This window comes from Penicillium nucicola, assembly GCF_028828085.1.
Source record: "Penicillium nucicola strain IBT 29836 chromosome Unknown utg000001l, whole genome shotgun sequence".
Lineage (NCBI taxonomy): Eukaryota > Fungi > Ascomycota > Eurotiomycetes > Eurotiales > Aspergillaceae > Penicillium > Penicillium nucicola.
In genome coordinates, this window is record NW_026643125.1 from 4,515,205 (window position 1) to 4,541,559 (window position 26,355).

General features: G+C 48.0%; 5 protein-coding genes across 5 annotated transcripts; all 5 read left to right on the forward strand.

Moving 5' to 3' along the window:
- Window positions 1–116: 116 nt before the first annotated feature.
- On the forward strand, window positions 117–649 carry N7511_001703 (uncharacterized protein; the record flags this gene model as incomplete). The annotated part of the gene is made up of 2 exons (XM_057124128.1): window positions 117–254; window positions 308–649. The coding sequence occupies 2 exons, from the start codon at window positions 117–119 to the stop codon at window positions 647–649; spliced, it is 480 nt and encodes a 159-aa protein (XP_056989861.1).
- Window positions 650–8,168: 7,519 nt separating this feature from the next.
- N7511_001704 (uncharacterized protein) lies at window positions 8,169–10,579 on the forward strand (the record flags this gene model as incomplete). The annotated part of the gene is made up of 3 exons (XM_057124129.1): window positions 8,169–8,518; window positions 8,568–9,398; window positions 9,463–10,579. The coding sequence occupies 3 exons, from the start codon at window positions 8,169–8,171 to the stop codon at window positions 10,577–10,579; spliced, it is 2,298 nt and encodes a 765-aa protein (XP_056989862.1).
- A 3,149-nt stretch (window positions 10,580–13,728) lies between these two features.
- N7511_001705 (uncharacterized protein) lies at window positions 13,729–15,645 on the forward strand (the record flags this gene model as incomplete). The annotated part of the gene is made up of 1 exon (XM_057124130.1): window positions 13,729–15,645. One exon carries the CDS (start codon window positions 13,729–13,731, stop codon window positions 15,643–15,645), a length of 1,917 nt encoding a protein of 638 aa, XP_056989863.1.
- Window positions 15,646–17,666: 2,021 nt separating this feature from the next.
- On the forward strand, window positions 17,667–18,631 carry N7511_001706 (uncharacterized protein; the record flags this gene model as incomplete). The annotated part of the gene is made up of 2 exons (XM_057124131.1): window positions 17,667–18,405; window positions 18,513–18,631. The coding sequence occupies 2 exons, from the start codon at window positions 17,667–17,669 to the stop codon at window positions 18,629–18,631; spliced, it is 858 nt and encodes a 285-aa protein (XP_056989864.1).
- Window positions 18,632–24,236: 5,605 nt separating this feature from the next.
- N7511_001707 (uncharacterized protein) lies at window positions 24,237–25,027 on the forward strand (the record flags this gene model as incomplete). The annotated part of the gene is made up of 2 exons (XM_057124132.1): window positions 24,237–24,559; window positions 24,631–25,027. 2 exons carry the CDS (start codon window positions 24,237–24,239, stop codon window positions 25,025–25,027), a joined length of 720 nt encoding a protein of 239 aa, XP_056989865.1.
- Between the last annotated feature and the right edge of the window lie 1,328 nt (window positions 25,028–26,355).

Consider the following 26,355-nt stretch of genomic DNA (forward strand, 5'->3'; position numbering starts at 1 on the left):
CTCTAAAGTCAGAACCAGGAGGCTATGAGTGAAATTATAGCAAACTTGGTGTGATTTTAATGGTCTATAAAAGGCTCTCAAGCAGAACATCTCTTTTTTCTATTTCTTCAGTCACGATGGACCATCCGACTTCGCCTTCCCCAATTGGCCGGGCAGCCAAGAGACAGTGTCGGGAATCCCAAAGAGCAGAAGATAAACCAAATTTGGAGAACCACCCACAGGAATCTTCAAACTGCACGATCATTGAACCCAAGGTCGGTCATGCCATCTTCGGCAGAAAACGAACAAGAACACTAACACTTTGCAGATCGCAGTGGCATCCGGTGCTCTTACGGCGGAGTTTATGAAGATACTACAAGACCATGATACCTTCGCTTCCCCAGCACTCAAACAGCTCGACTTGTATTTTTGCCTTTGGGAATGCTACGTTGTCAAATCTGCCGAGAAATTGCGACTCGAGGATGAGCAGCGACAGCTTCGGGAGTTCAATGAGTGGCTGACAAGCGACAGAGACGTTCTTCTGGAGCTTTGTGAGGAACAGGCACTGGTATTGTGGGATCGAAAGCGTGCTGTTCAGGCCCTTTGTAACGGGGTCGTTTCAGCCCTGCAAGCGAGCGATCCTCAAGCCTGCCATGTTGATGGGGCTTGATGAAGTCTTGGCATGGACAAGAACTGCATTCGGATATCTCTACTACCGTACACGCATTTTGAGTCTCTTCCGACCATTATCGCTGACTGAAGAGGCCCATACAGGAGCCTGTATGTCTTTGTTAGACTTGGTGACGGACTGTCAACATTTCACGGCTCTTGATACAGGCGATGCTTGATTTTCAACAACTTGGCATCTGAGCAAGAAACGATCTCAATTCATCTGGACGATTTGCTGTACTATGAAAGATATATGAAGCCTTTTTCCAAACTCTAGAATCCATTCGTTAACGCCGTCACATTACTCCTTTGTACACTTTGATTTTTACATTAAAGCCTTCGATGGCGAAGCTTGACGAAAATAAAACCCAATAAACAAGAATAGTCTGCGCAAATAATTGAGCTTCCATCGATGATATGTGCTGATATTAGACTGTGATTTGGGTATAGATTTTCAAGACATGAGCAAGAGTTCTTCGGTCCAGTATTACCCAAATGTTATCCGTAGGCGGTCTTGAAGGCGAGCCTGCAAAATATGAAATATAACGCGGTTTCTTGATGCAATGCTACCCACACTTCGCTAACGCAAATTGTCGGCGTTCGATTACACGGATGTATAGCCCGCGAAACGCAGAGTCCCGGAAAATCAACTTTATAGTAGCCTGTAGGTCTGCCATCTTCACTATCATCGGTCACGCTTCTGCTGATAGCTCTATCAATGCCAGTAAAGCATCTTGACCCTAGGAGCTCTCTTGCTCCCAGGAGCTGTTCAGAGGTCTCTAGGGGCAAGACAGCAGCTTCCAGGAGTCGCGTGGCCCTAGGAAACCTGTTATGGCTCCTGGGGTCTAAAACCATCACCTCGAGGAACCAAAGCCAGGTTCCTGTTGACGACTTGTTGATTCCTAAACGCGTAAGTGGCGCTCCTGGCGCTATAGCTCAAGCCTTCTAGAAATGACTCGATTGCGCAGATTTATGCGCAGGATTGGTGAAGGTTGTTGAGGGCTTTCCACGGATTCGAAAGGTGCTATGGTATTCGAAGATCCCAAAAGGTATGCTCCCAGGGGCAATGCAGCTCCTGGATCTGGATGGTGTATTCCCAAAGCCATTTTTGAATAATCAGTCAGGAGCATAGAGATCCCAGGAGAGATTTCGTATTCCTGGAGACTAGAATAGCCCTAGAATCTAAAAAGCATTTCCTAGGGGTGCAAAACTCCTAGAAACGCTTTGCGATCCCCAACCGATTCTCTGATCTGCAGACCCAAGCTGACAATGCACAAGATATATGGCTCACTAAGGAATCAGATCAATTTCCCCAAGAATTCTGGGACCCATTGTGGCATTAGACAGACACCTTTGAGGGGATTAGATAAAGCATTCAGTACTACCAACATAAAGGTCATTCAACGCAGTCAAACTTTGCCTAGAATCCGAGGACTTTTGGCGCTCTGTCAAAGACTGGTGATGATAGTGGTGTAAACCTCGTGGTGATTGTGGTGGGTGAATGCCCTCAGGTTTAATTCTCGCTGGGATGAACGCGCCAAAAGACATATATTGAATCACAAAACTCTACTCACACTCGTTAGACTCATGAATCCAGCAGTAGATAAATAAAAGTGAGGTTAAAAAAATAGTCAACGAACAACGTATCTCAACATCGGTCTTAAGTTCAAAAGTTGACACCGCCAACAACGATGGTCACATTTCAACGGGACGGGTCAAGCACCCGCTCGCGCGACTGTCGCCTGACGCTTCCGCAATCCAAAAGTCTTGACGGACGGAACACTACACACAACTCAGACAACCAACATTCAAGCGAGGCGCCAAAAATCACACAATCCATGATGCGGAGTGATGAAAATGTGGGCACTATTGGGAAAATTAAAAAATGAATCACTTTCATTGCCTCAATATAGAAGACCGAATATTCAACAGTTGGCCAACGTTTCTTAACCGACTCAGCTTCACTGTTTTTCAACATGACCAGCATTTTCGCTCAGTGGGCATCTCAAACAGCTCTGACGATGTCGCTGCAGATAGTTGCGGTATTAGAGTCTGCCTCACTTAGGATAGGCATGGTGTCCTTCAACGTTTGCTTCTCAGCAGAGCACACGCGACTGGAGCTGAGGAGCCTATAAATACGTCCTCCTCCCCCCAGCAACTGGTTCTGCAATACTTTTCCTTGGCTTCCAGAGTCGAGCAAGCCTTCCTTTTGAAGCACCAGATAAGTTCTTCCCTCTGACTATACTAGAAATTTCAATGCACTGACATCTATGGTTACGTTGTGGACCGCCACGGGAGTGCGAATGAGAATGTGATTCCCACCAAGTCCACTTTGCTACAGTACCCATGCCAGCCCTGCGGGGGGCGCCCCGCCCCCCGCCAACCAAGGTCATGGGCCAACAACATGATGCATAAATTCTAGACGTTCGTCGTCCACGATAAGGTGAGTTGAATATCGCGCCTCTGGCCGCGTCAAGTCCGATGCCGTAATTTGTGCCAAGTTTGTGCTACAGACACGAAAATCACTGACAGTAGCATGCCATTGTAGCAGCCCATCACCAACTGCGGAAACTCTTGTCACGAGAAAAGCTATTCCCGCCAAGTCAGATAAAACTGCGGGCCGACGCGCTCCATCGCGTCTCCACCTCACCGCCTTCGCACTACGACGCAGTGTCTCTACAAGAAGTCCTCCAAAACGACTATACAATCATTACGCAGATAGGTGGGTTGCGTCGACCCAGTACCTTTTCTGACTTGCAAACCTGGATGCAAGATGGCAAATTGAGGACAGCATTGCAGAAGGGACATGGTGGTCTCGCTGGTAGGCTGGTATGACGACGATCCTAATTGTCAGACTATCGCATACTATCGATGGTCGGGGAAGTCTTCATCAAAAAAGTAAAGTACATTACCTTGTCCAACTGAATCAACACTGGCTGACTCTGATCTCATTACAGGCAACTCTCGGATTCGTATGACTAGGACGCGAAGCGAGGAAATTGCGTGTCTGTTCGGCCTTGCCGTTACCATTACATGGCCTGTCTCTTCTACAAAACTATTGTTGGTACAAACGAGTCGCCACCTTGACCTTCAAGTCGATTGATCTATCAGGTCAGTTGTTATGCCTATCTGATCTAGACCCGAAAGAGCGCATAGCAGTCTGTCTCGGAATCTGAAGACCTACAGGTGATAGCCGATAGTTTTGTGGTGTGGGTGATTGTTCCGCCTAATGGTATAGATATCTACTACAGTAGATGCTGTCTCCATACTCCGACTGAACTCCGTGATCAAGACGAGGCAATACCAAGACCTGAAGATTATGCAGGACAAATACTTGCACATCCAGCGAGGCATATGTGATCACCTCAACCTTGATGGGTCCTACAAATCGTCCGCGAAGCCGAAGGCATACGAGCATGGAGACTAACTGCGGGTTCAGTCAAGCTCCGTCGACGCATGGACTTCGGAATATCCGACCCTCAAGACCGAGAGGTAGAGCATATGACTGCTCATCCCGTTCGGAAAGCTCACAGTTTCCTCTATGGAGCGGCCATGGAATTCTCAAGGCTGTGGGGACAGACCCCGTTCATTGTGAGAGGCGTTGCAGCGAATATTCTGGTTCAGCTTTAACGCGCCCTCGAGCCGGGGGGCGGGGTCCCCCAGAGACCCCCTTTATGGGGGTCGGCGAGGCAATTTCCAATTGCCGGGGGTGCCCCCAAGGCGACGGGCAAGACTTCCCTGCCAGCCCTTTGATTGCCACATCTCTCAAACAGCCCCATTATCGGCTCATCTCAGCCTTTTACTACCCAGATTCCGGTCTTATCTTATTTCGACCATTGGAGCACAAGTTTGCCGCCCGTAGTGCAGCTCTTCCTGTCCTTCGACATCCGGCCGTTCACTGTATCATGTTATACTGATATGTGTCAGGGTCAGACACCTTAGATATCTTATATCATGCACGCAAAGTACTATCCCCTTCCTCCCTCCGTAGGAGGAGCTGTGATTGATGCTAGACGCTTTGAGTCACTTCAAGGCTCTCTTCCGTGGTGACCACTACGGGATACTCAGATCCTGTATACCAATGCTTCCTGCACCATGAAACTGAAGAACCAGGCGTGAAATGGTGGTAGACCTACCCTGTCGAAGAAGCTGATGATGTCAGACATAGCTCCCAGCGCGTCCCAAGAAATTATTAGGCCGCTCCAATGCTTGTAGTATCTAATTCTGTCGATTAGTTTGCGCTGGGTTTGCTGCCGGGAGCAAAGCATCGAGCAGCACGCGCAGCGGATACGTCCAATCCCGTTTGTGCTATATTGTCAGTGCCGTTTTCTCTGATGAGCTATAGCCTATGATCTTTGTTTAGTAGGCGTCTTGATTGGATTTGTCGGCAACAAAACCAAAGATAAGGACTGTCTGGGACTAGGAACAAGGCCGGCGGTGCCTCCCATGGTTGACAAGGCAGAACGCTTTGCTAGTGCTGAAAGTGAGATTTAGCCCACAGTTCTGCAGAAGTGTACAGTAAATCTGAACGGTGCATGTGGAAATCTACCCCCTGAGTCGGCGCATCTTGCCCGTCGCCTTGGGGGGCACCCCCGGCAATTGGAAATTGCCTCGCCGACCCCCGTAAAGGGGGTCTCTGGGGGACCCCGCCCCCCGGCTCGAGGGCGCTTTGGAACGGAATCAGAGCATGCGCTTGTGCCTTTCACTTAGGACAAGGTCTTTCTGCACACCAGAATCAAACCTACATGACATACATACGTGGCTCGTAAAGATCGAAGGGCTAGGGACCCACATCCTCGTAGCGGCGTGGTGACCAGAGCCCAAATCAATACTCTTGGCCTCACGTGTCACATTCCTATTATGTGCTCAACTGGCATGGCCAATTGCGTGATAGGCAGATCATGTAGGTCGTCTACAAAGGCTCGTGCAGGAACCGGTGCTGCGTCATTTTTCGAGCATCAGAGCTTCATAGCCGGCTGGTAGCGCATAGCACGTTGGTTTACTCGGGTCTTCAGGACATTAATATACTCATGGAGGCAATCTCTGCGACTGTTGACGAGGCTGGTTGACCATGTTCACGTCACACATGCGTAGTCCCAGCGAGACATCAATGATATATATCCGCATCTGCCCTTGGCTCCCTACTAGTAGCCCATAAATCATAGAACGACGCCCAGAAATAGATCTGAGAGCTGAGAATGGCATATGTAAAGCGAATGCACAGTACAAAGGTTTCGCTTCGAATACTTGCAGTAAATAGTAGAGATGGGTTTCAATAGGCCTCAATTAAGATGTGACTAATAAACTGTTCGTTCATGAGAAACCTCACCGCCTTCGCACACTGAACGACGGAGTCCTCCAATACGACTGTACAATCCTAACACGGATGGGTTCGTCGCCCGCGTTTTCCGTCTTGCGAACTTGCCCTGCGCACCCATTGTGGCTTTCTCGAACAAGCTGAGGGTGACGAACCTGCATGTGTGTTGATCACCAGTCCTTCACCGCCCGATTACTGCACATTTCACCACACCGGCATCAACATCAACACGTCAACACGTCAATACACCAGCTCTAAATCTCTACTTTCACTTCACACTGGCATCACAAACATCCTACCGAAACAGCATCACAACGCAACATCGCTATGTGTTCTGCACCCAAATCAAGCGATTTTACGTTGCAGCAAACGGATCATCGACTGCGGAAAGGCATATAGAGTGGGAGTACGGGTCGCTAACGAGGAATTCCAGCTTGGATTGAGCTGATGATTGATTTTCTATGCTATGGTGCTCTGCAGCACGATACAGTATGAAGCTGTTGGGCAGGTCTTGGCTTCATCGAATGCTGTTGCAAATTCGAATACTGGTCTCTGACACCACGAAGAGGTGCCTGCACATGGCCAGAGGATCAGGACTGGCACCGCGGCGCCACGGACCACCTAAACAAGCACAAATTTGATAACGCAGGGCTCAAGGCTGCATGGAAGCTCAAGATTCTACAATCACAGGGCTCAAGGCTGTAAGGGAAAACTTGGTATCGCAGCGGTCTCCTGCGGAGGCTCTTGTTGTCGCAGATGTCCCTGCGGAGACTCTTGGTGTCGCAGAAGTCCCTGCGGAGAACTTGGTAATGCAGCGGTCTCCTGCAGAGAACTTGTTAACGCAGCGGTCTCCTGCGGGCCTCACCTGTCATCACAGCGTTCCCCTGCGGAGTTCACTTGGTACAGGGAGGATCGAAATCAGATTCACCACCTGCACACAGAGATTCATTCTCGGACCCCGTTTCGAAACAGGCTATGCCTTTTACGGTTACTGTATCCCTGAACCCCTTTCTTGGCTGTATTCCAGTACAGGCGTAAATAACAGCTTAAAATAGCTTCTGTATTACACTCGTAAGGTCTTCGAGGTTTCTAGAACGTTGGTCCAGCAAAAAAGCCAAATAGACCGATGTCTGCTCAGACTCATCCACGTAGACCAAGTGTTACAACTGAAAGTCGGACAAATTATGCATACATAAATCTCGTAGATCCGAATTCTGTTCCTTTTCTGTCTAGCCACCTTCTTCGACCGACCCTCCGTTGCAAGACCGAAGCAAGAGCTCGTTTGAGGCTTGAATATGTGACCTGGACGCGGAAATCGTCCAATAAAACGATTGCCATCTCGTCCACATATAGGCCGGGCTTGTTGAGGAGGCAATCACACAGTTCTTCTATCATCGGAGGTGTTACGGTCTGTCGTCGACCTACTCGAGTTAGGGGTGCTCTAACATTTCTAAACCGGCGTTAGTTGTTGCTGATGTTGAAAATTGAACTCTTACTATATCCAGCAGCTTTAAACATTTTTTAGGAAGTCAATTTTTGCTTAATATCATGGTTTCAATCATTTCGAGCTTTCACTTAGCGCCATATTACGAAGAAATCGTAATATTGATGGAAGTTTCATAGGGACCGGTGGAGACCGCTGAGAAGCTGCGACGAGCGACTACTGGGCTGGGATCCACTCTGTCATTTCAGATGCTCTGATTGCTTCCCTTGTAACTGCTCACCCTTGCTTATCCCCATGCTTAGTGAGCAGGTGTAATTTTTTTGAGTGAAAAATCTGGGGGATGCCAGGTATTAGGATATTCACGTGACTAGTACCTCGCAATCCTGCGGACTTCAAGAAATGGTGGTTTCTAGGCTGATGGCATACGCCAGCAAAAATTACGTGCGATTTCGTATCGTCTGTTCGCTCATTTGAAAGGGCTTTCGAGTTGATAGTGTCAAAGCTTGCTATTTATCGGGCGGGAGCTGGCTGATTATCGCGTCCTGCGCTTAATTTTAATTTTCTTGCTCGGTCAGTCCGGTTCCCTAAAGAGGTGCTGGATCATAGCCACATACCAGCAAAATTCTTAATGGGGGCTGTCCGCCAATTTGATTCCACTGATACGTTCTGTATTGTTCACAGTACAAGGGGCAAATATCCGGTAAACGTCTTTTACGCCTCTGACTAATTTCTCCCTTCCCCGTAACATCCACTCTGACAATGAGTGCTAATTTCGGCGCCCCATTCCATTCCAAATGCAATGAACTGGTGGACGACTCAGCTTCTTTTCATAGCACATGGACTGTGCCCGACTATAACTTACTATCTCTCGAGGTGGCGACCCCTGAAGATACTTTTACAGCTACATCCGACCAAGCAAATGCCAAAGTTCCTATCCCACGAACTGCTCAAAGCACTAGATGGATCGCCCCTGGTCGAGTCAGTCGGGCATGTGAGAAATGTCGTGACCAAAAGGCCAAATGCAGTGGAAATCGTCCAGTTTGTGATCGGTGTCGAAATACCGGTGCTGCCTGCTTTTATGGCGATCGAAAGAAAGAGAAGACAGTGAAGTGGGTGCCATTCTGGCGTCAACGCAAGACAAATCTGACTGAATTCTAGGGAGCTGAAGGAGTTGACTTCCCAGATTAGCGCCTTGGAATCCCTGGTGCGTAATGTCTACCCTACGCTCGATGCTTCATCATCCCAGCTAGTGGATCAGACTCTGCGCGAAATAAGCTCAGGGCTTCCGCTCTCCCAAACCAATCCCGTTGCTCCTGACTTGTTCAGTTTCCCGCCGGGCCATATTCGGCAGGTCAACCCTCCCATGTCCCTTGGCGATGCCCGCCCTGGCTTTCAATCAAGACTTGCAGACTACACCGAGGAAGACTATGACTGTGATAATAGGGTACGGGCCTCGGGGTTCGTTGGTGAACATTCCGAGGTGGCATGGTTGTACAGGCTCAAGTGCGACCTCGATCAAGATCTCTCAACAATCAAGGAGACCCCTCAACACTTAGCAATGTCTTCCATGAATTTTTTCCGAGACGACTCGCAGGTTTTGGTGCTCGACCCAGTTGATCTCGCGCGCTGGCCCCCGCAAAACGTTGCCGACAATCTCGTTGACGCTTACTTTCAGTTCGTGCACCCTGCATTTCCGATCTTGAGCAAGACCACTTTTCTACGACAATATCGATCATTCTACTCAAAGCCGGATTCGCAACCGGGCAAGAAATGGCTAGCATTGCTGAACCTAGTGTTTGCCATCGCCACCAGACATCTTATTCTTGCCGCTCTGCCCTGGCCGAACTGTGATGATCATCAGAGGTTCTTTGGACGGGCGTGGAGCGTGATTGTAGAGCAGCTTGCATTGTTAGACCACCCGGACCTACAACAAGTGCAGGCTGAAGGATTGGCCGCTTTCTATCTGCTGTCTGTTGGACAAATCAATAGGTCGGTCCTCTCCGGGGGTTATATAGATTTTCGGTGTTCTGATCTATGGAGTTTTCTTTTCTAGGTCCTGGAAAATCATTGGGGCTGCGATTCGGTCGGCTGTGACAATGGGTTTGAATCTTCGGAGCGAGAGCCACAGTATCCCATATTTCTCGAAAGAAATCCGCTACCGATTATGGTGGGCACTTTTCCTGCTGGATTCAGTCCTATCTGAGATGACTGGTCGTCCTCTAAGCACAGAAGGCATTTTCTGCACGACGCCTCTTCCAGTACCATTACGCGAAGAGGACCTTTTTGATGAGCGAGTCGTGCAGCTTGTTACCAGCAAAAAGACCGGAGCTGGGCTTTTCACTTCCTTGGTTCCTAATAGCATATTAGCTCCTCCCGAGGAGAGCGCGAGCCGAAATAATCCAGCGCAACTAGGGCCTGGTCAGCTGAACGGAAAGAAACGAACACCTAAAGATATTGCTGAAACGCACACAACTAGCACCGGTCTGGCGCCAAACACTTCTCTATGCTTCTTATACGCCGTGGATCTAGCCCATCTCTTGCGAGAGGCAATCAACAACCTGTACGCCCCTAGAGAGACACGCCGGTCGTGCCATGACATTGAAACCGTAATTTCTAAGCTCAACAGTTATGCCGACGACTGGCTTTCTCATCTACCAACCGAATTTCAGTTCGCAAGTACGAACACGAATGCAACTCAGATATCCGCACAACAGCGTGCGATCCTCGCTTTCCGATTCTACGCCACTAAATTAATCATCACACAGCCCTCACTCCGTCTGTCTGGACCTACAATGGAAGCAAGATCCCCAGGGACTCTCTCCAATAATCTAGCGACAATATGCCTTCAGGCGGCGTGTCAAATGCTCGATCTCTTGCCCGATGAGCCAAATTGCTCTTGGCTATATGATCTGGCTCCGTGGTGGTCTATCCTCCACAACATCATGCAGTCGATTACTGTCCTCCTCATCGAGCTCTTCACTTTCACTCATATAGGTACACCCAAGGCAACAGGCATTATCCAGCGAGTCAACAAAGCAATTCAATGGCTGAACCAGATGTCTGCTAGAGATCCTTCCTCGCAACGAGCCTGGTTAATCTGTATGGAAATTCTCTCATGCCATGGTTCGAAGTTTGGCTTCCATTCCGAAAACCACTGGCTGTCGCTTTAGGTAGTTTTCGCAGAACCCAGATCGCCTCGTAGAGCTTCTCGCTCTGATGCTAGAGAGCAGTCTGGCTATACTTGATCTCCCAAATCATGTTCCAGGTAGATTCGAGGAATGTGGTCTCACGAATCATGATGTCTTTTAGTTTGTCTATAACTTCCACGACCACTCTACACTCACATTCGAAGACCTCCAGAGTCAACTTCTTTTTATTAAGGTCACCCTTGATACTAGAACTCGAAAAGGTGTCCCGCCAATCGAGCCCGCAACGAACCAACATCTGCAACACAGTCGTTATCAAAGGTGCGATGTATCTCAAGTTATAATCACTTATGCTCCTCTATTACTTAGCCACGCCAAGTGCCAATTTTTTTTCGAATTATAGCAGAGGGAAAAAAGGCCATCGTTGCAGGCACATCGTCTAGGATGAAGAAAATAGCCTTATCATTCACCTCTCCTTCGATCATGAAAGGATGGTCGTATGTTGTGTATGTCATTAATACGTCACCGCTCTAAAATAATGGCCAACAAGCACTGATTTCCGTATATATTACCAATTGAGGTGCAAAAGTCATTGGAATCTTGGCATATCCTTCACGCTGACAGATGACTTTTTAATGTGGGTAGTCATGTGCTAGAAATAGAATGAGACTCTTGAGTGCTCCGAAGTGGGTAATCAGGTATAAACTAACTTGAGACAAACTCGATAGAGACTCGAAGAATTGTCGACAGGTGACACACATGTTATGCTCTTCCACGTCGTGTTGAGTCAGCTGGTTGGCTGTTTCATATTGAATGTCGCAAGAGATGCAGTAGTTGTGTTCAGTTCCCAGGTGCTCATCAAGCTCAACCCATTTTGCGAAGTCTTGTGGTGGGAAACAGAAGTAGCAGACATTATGATATGGAGAATCGTGGATGTGTTGCAGCCTTCCGAAGAAAGTTCTAAAGCTGAGTGCGCAGCGTGTGCAGTAGAATTGTTTCAGAAGCATGATCCAGGCTGTTTGGCCCTTTCCCTTGAGTCTTGAGAGCACCAGGAACAAGGCGTTGATTACTGAGTCTGTGCACAGAAAGGTGATGGGGGAAATTGTTGGGGAGGAGAGTGGGGGGAAGCGGTGACTCGTACAATCGCCATGTAGCACATGATAGACCGTTTGGCAAACCAGGCGAAAAAGATACATGTTCTAGAAATCCGATTGAGACAAACCAATACGAAGAGCCTCTTTACGCCAGCAGGGTTTCGCACCAACTCCTGATCGTGCTTGGACATTACCTTGTACCTCCCACGGTGACATCAAAGATGAATCAATAGTTAGATTCGGATAGTCCACAGCAACCTCGGATACAATGCGCCGCAAAAATTCCATACTTACAATCAAGGGTGGAGACCATTCGGATACGTCAGCTTTCATTGCAAGAGCATTACAAGTATTTTATAGAACTACATATCACGTGAGAGTCGATTACAGTACGATTCAATATTTGAGTACAGGCTAAGCCTGAAGTATAGTAGTGTGTTTCGGAGTAGTGTCCGACAAAAATCTCATGAGTGCGAAGTGGTGAAACTGATTTCGATCCATCCTGTATATATAAATTAAAGGAAAAGTTTCGTAACAAAAATAATACCCATTGTAAAAATAATACCCAATATAAAAATCAAAGGCCTTTCTGTACATCAAAATCAAACCTTTGACATACAGACATGGTTCGTACAAGATTATACGGCTAGGGACCCACATCCTTGCAGCGGCGTGCGGACACTTCTGGCATACAAAGCGATAATTTTAGTGACTTTTAGCGCTCTGTTAGAAGTCCGGCATGATGGTGCTGATGTGAATTCTGTGGTGTTTTGTGTACGATGAATGTATCTCATTTTTTAGTTCTTGCTGGGGTGAACGCGCCAAAGGATATATATTGAGCACAGCATTTTTTTACATTCGTTGAACGACTCATGAATTCCCACGGTAGATAGAATAACATTTAGATAAGAAAAGTTAACGAACAACGTATCTCCACACTGGTCATAAGTTCAAAAGTTGACTCCGGCCAACGACAAATCGAGCACCCGCTCGCGCGACCGTCGCCTAACGCTTCCGCAATCCAGACAGAGTCTTGAAGGACATAGCACTACACACGCCTCAGACAATCAACATTCAAGCGAGCCCCGGAAAACACACAATTTATGATGCGTAGTGATGAAAATTTCTAGCTATTGATATAATTAAAAATGAATAGCTTTCATTGCCTCAAAATAGAAGATTGAATGTTCAACAGTGAGCCAACATTTTCAACTGACTCAACTTCACTGTTTTTCAACATGACCAACAATTTTGCTCGGTGGGCATCTCAAATAGCCCTGACGGTGTCGCTGCAGATAATTGCGGTATTAGAACAACCTCACTTAGTTGTTGGCAGGGATTAGTCACAAAGGTACGACGGCTCCCATGTGTAGAAGAGCCGATTGGATGTTCTTGACCCAAAGCCCTCAATTACTTGGTTGTCTTTGTTGCGAATCCACTTTGACTATCGCGACCGTTCTGGATGGAGGCATTATACAGTAGTGTGGGATTGAGTGACTTGCAATCGCCGACCAAAGCGATGACTCTGACTACGCAAGGAACAGTCTATCGCATCACGATGTTTAGCTAAGACAACGAATGGTAATTCGAGCGCTCCTCATCAAATGCTTCTACGCCTGATAGGTCTGACATGGAACGTATTGCCTGTTTTACCTGAACCAATGGAGGTAAATCCGGTGTTTGCATTCGACCAAATACTTACGACAGCAATAGTTTGGTTGGCCATGGTTAAAATCCGAATCTCAACAACCGGTGCGGAGATGAATATCGAGAATAAAGGAGACACAAAAGTCAAGCTTGTGGGCCGAATCCCCAAAAAGCTGCTGTAGGGGAAAAGCGGATGAAGTATGCTCCGCAAAGGCGTCGCCGGTTTTTCTGCATTAGATAAGCGACAATCCGACAACTCTGGACAAGCGAAAATTACACTACCTCGCGCACTCATTGATCGCTCGAATTCATGAAGATATCATTTGCAGTCGGCTCAATTACGAGCCTACAAATTACCAACCCATGTGCTCGCCAACTCAGCGCCGACTTTTCTGGGAACAAAAGATAAAATACCGCCTTGCACAAAGCGAAATGAGCCTCGATTTTCACCCGACCGCATCGGCGCAACAGCTAGCCGACGTCATTCCACATGGTTTGGCAATTCTTAATCAGAATTATGAGCTGGTTTCCGGGAACCTAAACTTCCGAACGCTGATTCCGTGCTCAGATGCAAAGTTTCTAGATTGCTGGCTGCAGTCAATCCACTCGGACGACGTCGGCCGGGTGAATGGTTGTTTCAATAGGGCCGCGTCATCCGAAGCAGCGCTGCGCGTAGAATACCGGACTCGGAACCAGGACACATGGTGTCTGCTGACTTTAAATGCTCTTGCGAATAAGCACGCTTTCGGCCTTGATACTCATGGCGGATTCATTGTGACGGTCGCAGATATTACACTAGAGAAAAAGGCTGAATTTTTTCAGAGACAGCTCGTCAAAGATGCGCAGGAACACAAACAAGTTCAAGAGCGATTTATCGACATGATTAGTCATGAGATACGAAACCCTCTTTCTGCGATATTACACTGTACGGAGGATATCATTGAGGCGATACGCGAAAGAGAAAACCACACAGTGCCTCTTTCGCGTATCACAGAGTCCGCAGAGACCATATGTCTGTGTATTTCGCACCAGAAAAGAATCCTTGACGACGTCCTTACGTTCTCAAAAATTGACGCTTCGATGCTGCATCTAGCACCTCGCAGAGTGCAACCCAAAAAGAATTTTACGGGCCCAATTTCTCTATTTCGGCCGCAGCTGCAGAGGAATGACATCCAATTCGATTACCAAGCCGACGTTTCTTACGAGAGTTGTGGAATTGAATGGGTGATGGCCGACCTTGACCGAATGGGCCAAGTTCTTATCAACCTTCTCTCCAATGCAATCAAATTCACAGCCAATTCCAAAAATACGCGGAAGATACGGGTCTCAATTGGAGCTTCGAAAGGCCGGCCCTCGTCATACCCGCCGAACGTTGTTTTCTTTCGAACAGGCGAGACTGCGCTCGGCCTTGATAAGACAGCGTCAACTGAATGGGGCGACGGAGAATTTGTATATGTCATGCTCGCTGTCAAAGATACTGGTATTGGCATCAATGATCATGCCCAGAGGCGGCTATTTGAAAGATTCAACCAAGCTACGCCAAGGACGGAAGGAATATATGGCGGCTCTGGTCTAGGCCTTAACGTTAGTAGGAAACTGTGCCATCTACATGGTGGGGAGATTGGCGTCAGTTCGAAAGAAGGCGAGGGAAGCACATTTGGCTTTTTCTTCCGAGTGCGCAAGGGAGCTTACACCAATGGAGACGGCGTTGATGTGGACAATGTTTCGGAAGTGGACAAGTTATCTCACAACATTCAAGCATTAGGCTTGGAATTGTCCGAGGTCGAAGGACCGACTCCAGACGTTCGAATACCAAAAGACCCCCCGCTGAGTCAAATTGACGAATTGAATCGGAGCGGCTCTATGGATGAAAGAACGAAGCATAGCCATGAGATTGCGCGGCAAGCAATCGTTCGCAGTAATGATATCCATCAAAGCCAAAATGACAAAAATACCAGTCGACACATACTCGTGGTTGAGGATAATATCATCAACAGAAGAATCCTTTCTCGAAAATTGAGATCACTGGGATTCCAAATAATGGAGGCCAGTAATGGCCTAGAGGCTCTGAATACTTTCCAGAACAGCAAGCTCGATTGCATCCTCATGGACCAAGAAATGCCTGTGATGGATGGTAATACAGCAACCAAGCGTATTCGAGAGCTTGAGAATGAAAACGATACACATATTCCCATTTTGGGGGTGACAGCGAACGTCAGAGCGGCGCAAAGGTCAGAAATGCTCGAGGCTGGGATGGACGATATAATTCACAAGCCATACCATACTGAGGAAATTGTAGCGAAGATTAGCCAATTTGTTCCTGCAACTTTGGAAATGACGAAAACTTGATTTTTTAGTTGAACGGGAAGAAGTAGCAGCATCACCAGCCAAGACACAATGTTATATACTCATAAGTTTGTTTACATGCTCAAGAGTATAACATCATCACTCCGGGCATACTCATGACTATATGCCTCGCTGGTGTGACTTCGCCAACCGAACTGCGCTAAATTAACATTGATAGTGAGGCAGTGCAGGGTATTGGGGTTGAAAATAGTGATAAAGAAAAGGATGTCGTCTTTATACGATGATGTGGTGATGATAAGACAGATCCCCACGAAGACCTTGGTAAACTACTACAGCACTCCTATCGGCATTTTTAGCGGCGGGGATAAGGCGATCTTCCAGCTTCCGCCCACCAGGCTGAAGTATCGTGAAAACACGTCAGGGCCTGTAGCTGGGTGGGTCTTTGATCAACGGTCAGTTCTATTTGCCGAAGAGCAAAATAAATATGTGGTCTCAAGAAAATGTCCTTGGTGCGGAGCTATGTTCTGAGGTTGGCTCGGAAAAATGTCGGAAGTCAGGTTGAGCCTGTCAGGAGGCAACAATGACGGAGAGGACTTTGTTGAGAGAAATGGCTGCAATTGTAAACAGTATAGGGTCGGCACGAATAACGAATACGAATATACTCGTTATTCGTGCCGACCCCGGTGATGTGTGTTGAATATCACGGTGGTCAAAGCTTGTGTGGCGAGACTAGCGATGTACATTTAAATAGATGGGTTTCCCACTTTTGATAGTAACGTCAACAAGAACACTACAACTATCTATCTCAACAGGTTATGAGCCCGGGTGGCTTTACCTTTGGGCACGCAGGCATCTAAATATCAAAATCTCTTACCTGCCACTACAGCTAAGCTTCTCTGTCAAGAGACTACTCCATGAACTTCAGAAACTGATCATATATTCTCAGTAACTTGATGGAAACATACGAAGTCCTATTGCTCAACCCCCTCTTGAAGCAATAATTCGGATGAATTTCTTTTCACTGAAAAGCTATAAACAGCATGCCATCATTGCTACTGTGACACTGCCATAAGGGCACACAGTATCGCAAGGTTGCCTCCATAGCCGGAACATGTCACCGTTTGCAGCAAGGCTCGAGAGTTTCTCCGTCAAATCGCCATAGACAGTATGCCATTATTGCTACGGTTACACTATGAAACTGGCATGAGGTACCGCAAATGTTACCTACTGCTGGGACATGTCACCATTTGCAGCAAACTCGGTATCTATCTTCTTAGAGTCACCAGCCACAATGCCATTTCGGAAGGAAAATGCGGAAAACACTACAAAAGAGACATTCTTGGACGGATGAGGAGCTGAACATCCTCTCATACCTCCGATACACTCGCCAATGGCGCTTCAAGAAAATACAGACGTCCTACTTCCCATCACTTTCTCCGAACGCACTTTTGGGAGCCTACTGGCGCCTGTCCACTGAAGACCGCATACGCCGAGCATCGAGGATCACCACTCCAATCATCGCTCCTCGCAACACTGGGGGAAGACCTCTCAGGTTTCCCCGAAGCTCAACCCACGTGTTCCAGTATCGCACGGGGGACAAGTCGCTATCGTGCTCTCGTTCAGTCGGGAAACAACGTTGAGACTTTGGCCTTCACATCACCAAGCCCTGCGGGTGGAGGAGATCCATTCATTTCCGACAACAGCAATTCGAGTCGTTACAAACTCAGGCCAAACAGACCGGCAATCTTCCCTCCAAGGAAGCCGGAATATCTTGTTGATCGACACCGTTTTCCCCACTTCTTTAGGTCGTACAAGTATTGCCTTAATCTACAAGGAGTTCCGGACAGCGACTATACTCCTCCATCATGGATGCCTACGCCAAGTTCATCAGATCGAAGCATTTCCATTGTCTCAAGTCTTCCCAGTGCCGCATCAAGCCTTGAACTCTTTGGCTTGGAAGTGCGCTCGCCTCAGTCATCAAATAGTGAATCAATTACCTCTGATCGGCCCAACGACATATAAAGTCCTGAATTCTTCAGCTCTGAAGAGCATCCTTTGCCGACATGACTGAAATCGCAAAGTTCGAGCAATTCGGAATCAATACGTTCTACAACGGAATCCCAACATTAGATAATGCCAGCGACTGGTCTCGGTGGAACCAGAAGGTCAATGAGTTCATTCGGATATCTGCGGTTGCCGACGATGGAGTGACTCCACCGATAGAAGAGGAAGGAGCATGGCAATGGGTTCACCGCCAAAAGTTCTATTCTGCGATGATTACGGCAAAGCTGACACACAATGCGGCGCAAAGAATTAATGCCTTTGAGATATCTCGAGTGCAAGTACTGCTTAAGGCAGTCCAGGACAACTTCAAACCGGAAGGCTCTGGCACGTATGTTAGCCTCCAACGACGATATATGGCCCTCACAAGAGATAAGTGTGGGAGCACCCAAGCGCTAGGGGCAGAGATCAGGAAGATTCATGCTGAAAAACTCCTTCTTGACCCAGATTGCGTGACCTCTGAAATTGAGCGAACATTTTTCTTTGTTCAAGCACTCGGCCCCGAGTACGAGAGCTTCCGTGATCATATCTTCCGACAAATGGACCTTGTCAACGAAAGAGACGCAAATGGGAGTATCATCAAAGCAGCACCTACATTTGACTATATCGAGAACAAGGCCATTGAGGAAGAGCATAGAAAAGGGCAATCGGGCAAACAAGCAATGGAGACGCAAGCACTTCCTGCTCTCGCCCTAGTCCGTGGGCCAGGTGAAAAGAAGCTCATACCGTCGTCGGACGGAAGTACTTGTCGAATAGAGATTGATAACGTCCCATATTGTTCCTTCTGCCGAAAACCATATCACATCGACGCCGAATGTTTCACCAAGAACCCGAGACTAAAGATCCAGAAGAAAGACGGAGACGGACCGAAGCCAAGACCAGGCAGAATGCACATATGCGCTCGCAGACAGTCGAAGAGACGGACCTTCACGGACGACGAGGACGACGATGCGAGTGGTCCCAATGACCCGAAGAAACCAACCTTCATGGCGACGAAAGTCTCCAGGAAGGATGTCAACGAAGCATTTGGAAACGACATCGAGGACAATCTCGCCCTGTTTGGCCATGTTCCCATAATGATGGCGATGAAGACCCCTCTATCCGTGACGCATGGATCGTGGATAGTGGATGCGCTCAACACGTTTGCAATAGCGCCTCCAGGTTTGTCCAAATCATGGGCCTTCACTGAGAGGCATTGATACCTCAACAGCTCCCTCGGGAGTGGGAATAGTCAATATCCTGTGCAATGTACGCGGCAGAAAGAAATGGCTAGTGCTTGATAACGTCCTGTATGTTCCATCCGCACATGCCAATCTCATCTCAGTGCTCCAGCTTCTCCAACGAGGGGCAAAAGTCGAATTCTCAAGCCGGGATGCTATCCTTCGCAACAGATCAAACGGAAACAATCTGTTCACTGCCAGTGAATATCATGGAGTCTACGCACTCGATCTGTGGGCAAGTCTGACTTTCCCCTCTTACCATGTTAGCCCACAAATGTCTCTGTGGCACAGCCGGCTTGCCCATATGAGTGATGCAAATCCGGCTTGCCCATATGAGTGATGCAAATCTGCGGCGACTCAAGCAGCAGGCTCATGGCGTGCGGGATATGGAGGCACGTCATCCATGCAATCCCTGTCTGCAGGGGCGAATGATCGAAAGGTCTCACAGAAGATCAAGAGTCAGCAGGAGAGGAGAACACGCAATGGACCTCCTCCATATTGACGTCGCAGGGCCATTTGATGAGGGCCTCGATGGCAGCCGTTACTGGCTGACCATCGTTGACGACTTCACGGGCTGGATCGAGATAATCCCTATACCGCGAAGACAACAGTTCGTCATAGAATCACTGCGGTTCTTCCTCGACCATAACGAGCGCCCCGAGCGAAAATGCCATCGAATACGTCTGGACCGGATATCTGAACAAATGGGAGACGAGATGAAATTCATGTTATTCTCGCGCGCAATCCAAGCTGAGGTGACAGGCGTAGACCAACATCAGCAGAATGGGGTTGCCGAAAGAGCGCATAAGACAATCTATGACCGCCTTGGGCCTACGCTGGCACATGCAAGATTACCGTCTAAGTTCTGGCCGGAAATCGCTCGAACTGCAGCTTTCCTCTCGAATCGGTCGCCGTCGTCGAAGCTCAACATGACTCCGTACCAAGCGTGGTATGGCGACAGACCTGACCTCTCGAGACTTAGAGTGATCGGATCAAAAGGAGAATTCTTGATTCCGCCAAAGCAAAGAAAGAAGCTCACGGATCCGCGAACAAAGCCATGCATTCTGCTAGGCTATGAAGGAAATACCAACTACCGTATCCTACTGGGAGACGGAAGAATCGTTGGAACTCCAAACGCTGAATTTCAAGAAGTCCTTACAACTCCCTCCACACAGACTATAGAAGATGTGGGAGCCAGACAAGACGGCTCACCTGAGGCAACGGCTGCTGTCGCAGGGGGAAGTGGGACGGTGGGACTAATAAACCAACCGTCGGTAGGAATACGGCAAGCATCCGTGCCTGCCTCGGGGCACCCATTGTCGATGGATCCCCCAGAGCGGGCCCTACCTAAGCCGAGAAACGATATCTCGCACACACTGCCTCGGAGTGATGATAACTCGCGAGTGCTGACCCAGCCGAGTGACGATAACTCGCCAACTCAAGCGTCGTCCCAAACGAGTGACGATGACTCGCAGCCAGCTGTTGCTGTACAGGGAGACAGGACCTTGTCGTGCACACGGAGTGAGAACACCTTCGGACCTCTATCACCTGCTTATCAGGATTCTGTCCTTGGGATCGAATCGCCACCCGGTGCCGACCAGCAACAGGGCGACGCGGTTGCTACACAAGGAGGCATAACCTTATCGTCCACACGGAGAGGGAACACCCTCGGGCCACTATCACCTGATTATCAGGACTCTGTCCTTGGGATTGATTTACCATCCGGTGGCGACCAGCAACACCAACGAGGGCCAATTTTAGAATGGCAAGGATATTCAGAGCTCCATCAGCCAGTCCATGAAGTTCAACCAGGAACATTAGATCACCACCCTGAACTAAAACTTCGGGCTTCGGAAGCCACATTGAACAATCTCGATGAGGACGACGAGCTTGCGCTCATGAACGTACCTGAAGAGAACGTCATTCCCACATTCTTGACCATGGCGGCAAAGGAGACGGAACCATTCGAACCCAAAAGTCTGAGCCAAGCCAAAAACGACGCAAGCTGGATGGATTGGGAAAGGGCCATGCGTGAAGAAGTGAAGTCACTCCACCAAAATCAAACGTGGGAGCTTGTGGATCCTCCCAAAGATCGGCGGGTGCTCAGCGGTAAATGGGTCTTCAAACTCAAGCGCGGGTCGCATGGTGAAATCATCCGCCACAAAAGCCGATGGGTAGTGAGAGGATTCACACAAGCTGAAGGGACCGACTATGATGAAACTTTCGCCTCGGTTGTCAAGCCAATGAGCTACAAGGCGCTCTTTGCCATCGGAGCGGCCCTGGACTTGGAGATTGAACAAATGGATGTCAAAACCGCATTCTTGTACGGAGATATCGACCACGAGATCTACGTCGAACAGCCCCACCACATGACGGACGGCACGCCAAGGGTCTGCAAGCTTCGAAAGGCCCTCTATGGCTTGAAGCAAGCCCCTCGGATCTGGTACCAGACCCTGACGAATTTCCTTCGCAGCCTTGGCTTCGAGCCAATCACCGCCGATCTTGGTATCTTTGTCCGGAGCAGTGTGTACATCGCAGTATACGTTGATGATCTCCTGATCGTGGGTCCGAGCATCGCTGAGATCAAGAGGATCAAGCGGAGCCTGAGAAACCGGTTTCAGATGACGGACCTGGGGCCATGCAGCTACTATCTCGGGGTGTCCATCCAGCGAGACCGTCAAAACAGGAGACTGCTCCTCAGCCAAGAGGCATACATTGACAACATCGCTCATCAATTTGGAATTGACAACTGCGCTCCCGTCAGTACGCCGATCGAAACCTCACCACTTCTGGAAAATAGTCCAGACTACACCTGCTTTCCAGACCAAAGGGCCTCTTACCAACGCATTGTCGGATCACTGATGTATATCATGCTTGGAACCAGGGGGGACATCGCGTATGCGGTCTCTGTCGCTAGCAGATCCCTCTCAAACCCTGGGCCCCAGCACATAAAACTGGCCCGTCGCATTCTGCGGTATCTCAAAGGAACAAAGAACCTCAGACTCACCTACCAAGGTCAGCTTCAGACACTGAGAGGCTTCACAGATGCGGATTGGGGAGGATGTCGCGCCACGAGACGATCCACAGCTGGCTATCTCTTCAACATTGGAAGCGGGGCAATCAGTTGGCAATCGAAGCGCCAGGGCGTTGTTGCCCTTTCAACCTGCGAAGCCGAGTTTCTAGGGCAAACGCAAGCCACCAAAGAGGCAGTCTGGCTGAGAAGACTTCTCAATGAATTGAATATGGATCAAGGAACAACCGCCACGATCATCTGCGGTGATAACCAAGGTGCCATCGCTCTTGCTTCAAATTCACAATACCACTCCCGCACAAAACATATGGAAATCCAACGCAAATGGCAAGGAGAGGTCCAAGATAGCGAAAGAGTGCAGCTTGGTTATGTCCCAACCACAGAGCAGATTGCTGATGGTTTTACCAAACCTTTGACTCGGCAAAGCTTTGAGTGGTTTCGAAAAGAACTTGGCATCCAGTGATCACGCCTCCACTTCCACTTGAACCAGTCCAAGGTGCAGGATACCCTTTCCTTCTTTTCTTCCCAAGGAAGTTATTGGAAGGTTTTAATGGGACCTGTCTCAACCGCGATTGAAGTGTCACTGGCACCATAGGAGATGGTTGCCATCGAGTGGGAGTGTTGAATATCACGGTGGTCAAAGCTTGTGTGGCGAGACTAGCGATGTACATTTAAATAGATGGGTTTCCCACTTTTGATAGTAACGTCAACAAGAACACTACATTTATCTATCTCAACACCCGGTGATGTGCATCAAACAGATCCATGAATTTTTTATGATCGCAGTCAATAGAGTAATAAGGATCTATTATTTTATCAACCTTCGACAACCACACCAGCGTGCCGAAACTGGCCCATTGCGCTCTCCTCTCGAGACCCAACAACTTCAATGCACCACTCATCCTAAAACGCTGGCTAATTTCGCTTTCACCTAGAAATCTTCAGCTCACAATGCCGAAGCCATCAATTTGCTACGAGATTGTTTAACCAAGCAGAAGCAAATACTCAGCCTAAATCATCCGATTACTATATCTAATTCTAAATCATTCCTAGATTGGCAAGCGGAGGCCCTAAATATGAATGCTTAGATAAGCTAGATATTTGAATAACGTAATTCCCATACGAGCTGGACACCTACCCGAGCTGGACACCCAAAACACCATAGTAAATGCAATAAATTACAACGTAGTATCACAACAACCATAAATTGTAGGGACTTATCCTTCTCAACACATACTCTTTAGGTAGTATCTAGACTCATAAAAGAGTTTGATGAATTTCTATCACTTGATGATCGAGATATATATATTTCTAGCTCCTAGCAACGTAATTTAACGGTGATCTTTGATACCGCAGCATTGTATGTTTTAGATCTATTCAAAATTAAAAAAAATTGATAAATGCCTTTATCAACGGTTATTGGAAAAGAATAAAAAAAACAAGGGAGTGGGTTAGTAGCCACGACAGAAGAAAGCTAGGGAGTCTAACCGAGTCGAGCACAGCGCTCAGAGCTTGGAGCTCATCCTCCAGGCGTTGCTTCTCCTGCATCAGATCGGTCATCGACAGCTTAGACAAGTCGCGAGGGGCAGCCCCGGACGAAGGTCCGGAGGCGACAGTAGGTGCGTGAATGTCGTCCATGACTATTCCCATAACAAGAGGAAGAGAGCGAAGTGGCAGATCTCCGGGCGTCCAGGTGGGTCTGAGGCTTTTATATAAGCGCGAATGCTTGGCACTCGAAGTATACAAACTTCACCACTTCCAGCCTTTATTTCCTTCTGAAAAGGAAATTGGAGACACTTGCCAATTATATATGATGGAAGTGTTTGTAGATTGCAATCTCAACCATATCCCCATGACGTACATGGATGGGATTCAAATCTGCGATTTCCTTCTTTCTCTCCACTAAAAGCGTGGTTGTTGAGATATCAGTGTAGAATATAATCGCATTTACTAGGGTGTTTTGAGTGTCCAGCTCGGCTAGGTGTCCAGCTCGTATGGGAATTACGTTACATCGAAAAATCATGTATTGTTCCGAACTGTCAGCCCCGAGATCTTGGATCGTGATCTTCTTCTCAAAGAGGGACCAGGTTTTTCTTTTGGACCCGTCCCCCTGGTACTTGGATGCTTCCTTTTCTTGAAGTACTCTTCCCATTGCTCACACTTCCTTCCATATCAATTCACATCAATGCCTCTTCAACTCTCACCATCTCGCCAACTTGAATCCTCTACAATGCCTACTTCAAATCGCCGTGGACCTTGGGTCCCAGAGGAAGATCAACTTCTCACTCAACTGGTTCAACTGGGTTCGCATCTCTCAACACATGTACTACCGATCACCCAAGCAATGTCGGGAGCGTTTCCATCAAAACCTTAAGCCTTACCTCAACCGGGAACCCATCTCAGCCGACGAGGGTCTGGTGATCGAGCGCATGGTCAACGAAATAGGAAAGCGCTGGGCAGAGATAGCCCACCGCCTCGGGAACCGCAGCGACAACGCAGTTAAGGCCTGTTGGAATGGCAATATGAACCGTAAGAAGCGTGGGCTGTCAACCCTCACCACCTCTCGCACTTACTCTAGCCGCATCGAGGCCCCCTATACCCGAGCCTCAATTATGACCCCTTCTCGCCCCCGCTTCTCCATATCGTTTTCTCACCCATCCTGCACTGACTCTATCGAGTCTTCTATCTCTGAACAATTCTCCCACTCTCGCAGAGAATCCATGGTTTCTTCCGTCAAATTTCCCCCACTTACACTCTTCCTTTCATCAATCGACCGATCGAGACCCCTCTCACCTCGCCCGCTTTCTCGGAAGTCTCCAACGCAACCTCCAGTGAGCCACCATCCATGGTCTCAGACTACAAGTCCACCTGCTCTTCTTCGCCCCGCACTATTCCCTCGCCGCAACTTATGTTTCTGCCCGTCATTGAAGACTCGCCCAGCTACCCAGCCCACTCATTGGAGTCTCTGTCTGAGATTGTCTCCAAGCGCTGGATGTCCCACCAGCCTACCATGTCTTCATGGCATCAGCCACCTGACTTGCCTAATCCCTGTATGGCCAGAGTTGAGCCTGCCTGTGTCACCCGCATGGGTCTCAACAGGTTGCTCAACTAAATAGGGAAAAACCCCCAAGTCTCTCAAATTCCCCTCCCGCCCCTCTGCATTAGCAAGAGTTACGACTCTTATTTACTAGTCAGTCTCTACTTCCTACCGTTCTTTTCTCTTGATTCCCCTTCGTGCTCGGGTCTCTGAAACCCAATTGTACATTTGTCAAAAGCCTCACGCTTTGTGTTTATTGGGTGTTACTACGATTTTCATTTGTAGACTCTTTATATGTATTACCATGATACGGATCTTTCAAAAGATTACCACTTTTGGACTAATTTTTATCTCAAAACTCCGTAAAACTCTCTCCTGTTTCTATTGTTCGGACATCGGGCCCTGTCTGCCTTGGGATGGCATAATAATACCTGTTTATAGCATTAATCACAACCCTAATGTTCAACTCTAATCACCAATACCTGAGTCTATCCCTTCACACTAACGACTATTTCTCTACACTAAAAACAAATAAATAATATAAACGCACATATACCCCATACCAAACTAGGATATAAAATAAGGATTATTCAAACATTTACCCTCCCTTTGCACGGGTCCCATGAGAAATGCGCCACCAGACACGCCGTGTTCACGAGGACGGACGCAAGGGAGGCATCAGGTCGATTCTGGTCATAGCTTAAGTACGGAAGCAAGGATCTACCGGTTTGTCTGACAAGGAAGGGCTATTCAGATCTATGAATGGTTGGACTTGCTTGTTCTACCCATAAAAATAATCATACCATTGATTCCATACATAGTATATGCTCCTAGATGGTCGAGCTTAGACAGGGGTTTTAAGAGAAAACTGATGCCAATCCCAATGTACAGCGATATTCGAAGTCAGATTCAAGTTAGTGTTCTCTCAAATATCTCCCAGTGCCCTACCTTGAAGCGTACTAGGTCAGATTAGGCAATACATCCGCCCACCTGGCTTTTTTAATGTAGCTTTGATAAGTCACACCCTCATATCACGAGGCTAGTCACTGACATGTGTACGAAAGACCCGGGATATACATGAACTCTCCCACCACACAAGCTCGCTCAAGATCTAACTACTACTGTATAATTCACACCGCGAGTTGTCGCGGAACCTGCTGCTTTCCTGCTAGATTGAATTAAGTCCTGCTTTAGCCCTTCACAGGATATCTTCTGCAAACAACACAGAATATATGGTCGGGCGATTTGGCGGGGTTATTGCCTTCCTACTCTCCATAATCACCACGCGAACATGGATAATACATTGGAAACCAAGGCGATTTTGAGTAGACCAGGCCAAAATCTAGATTCTGCGTTGATGTTGAATTGAAATACTGACGTTTGGTATATAGATATACATACGA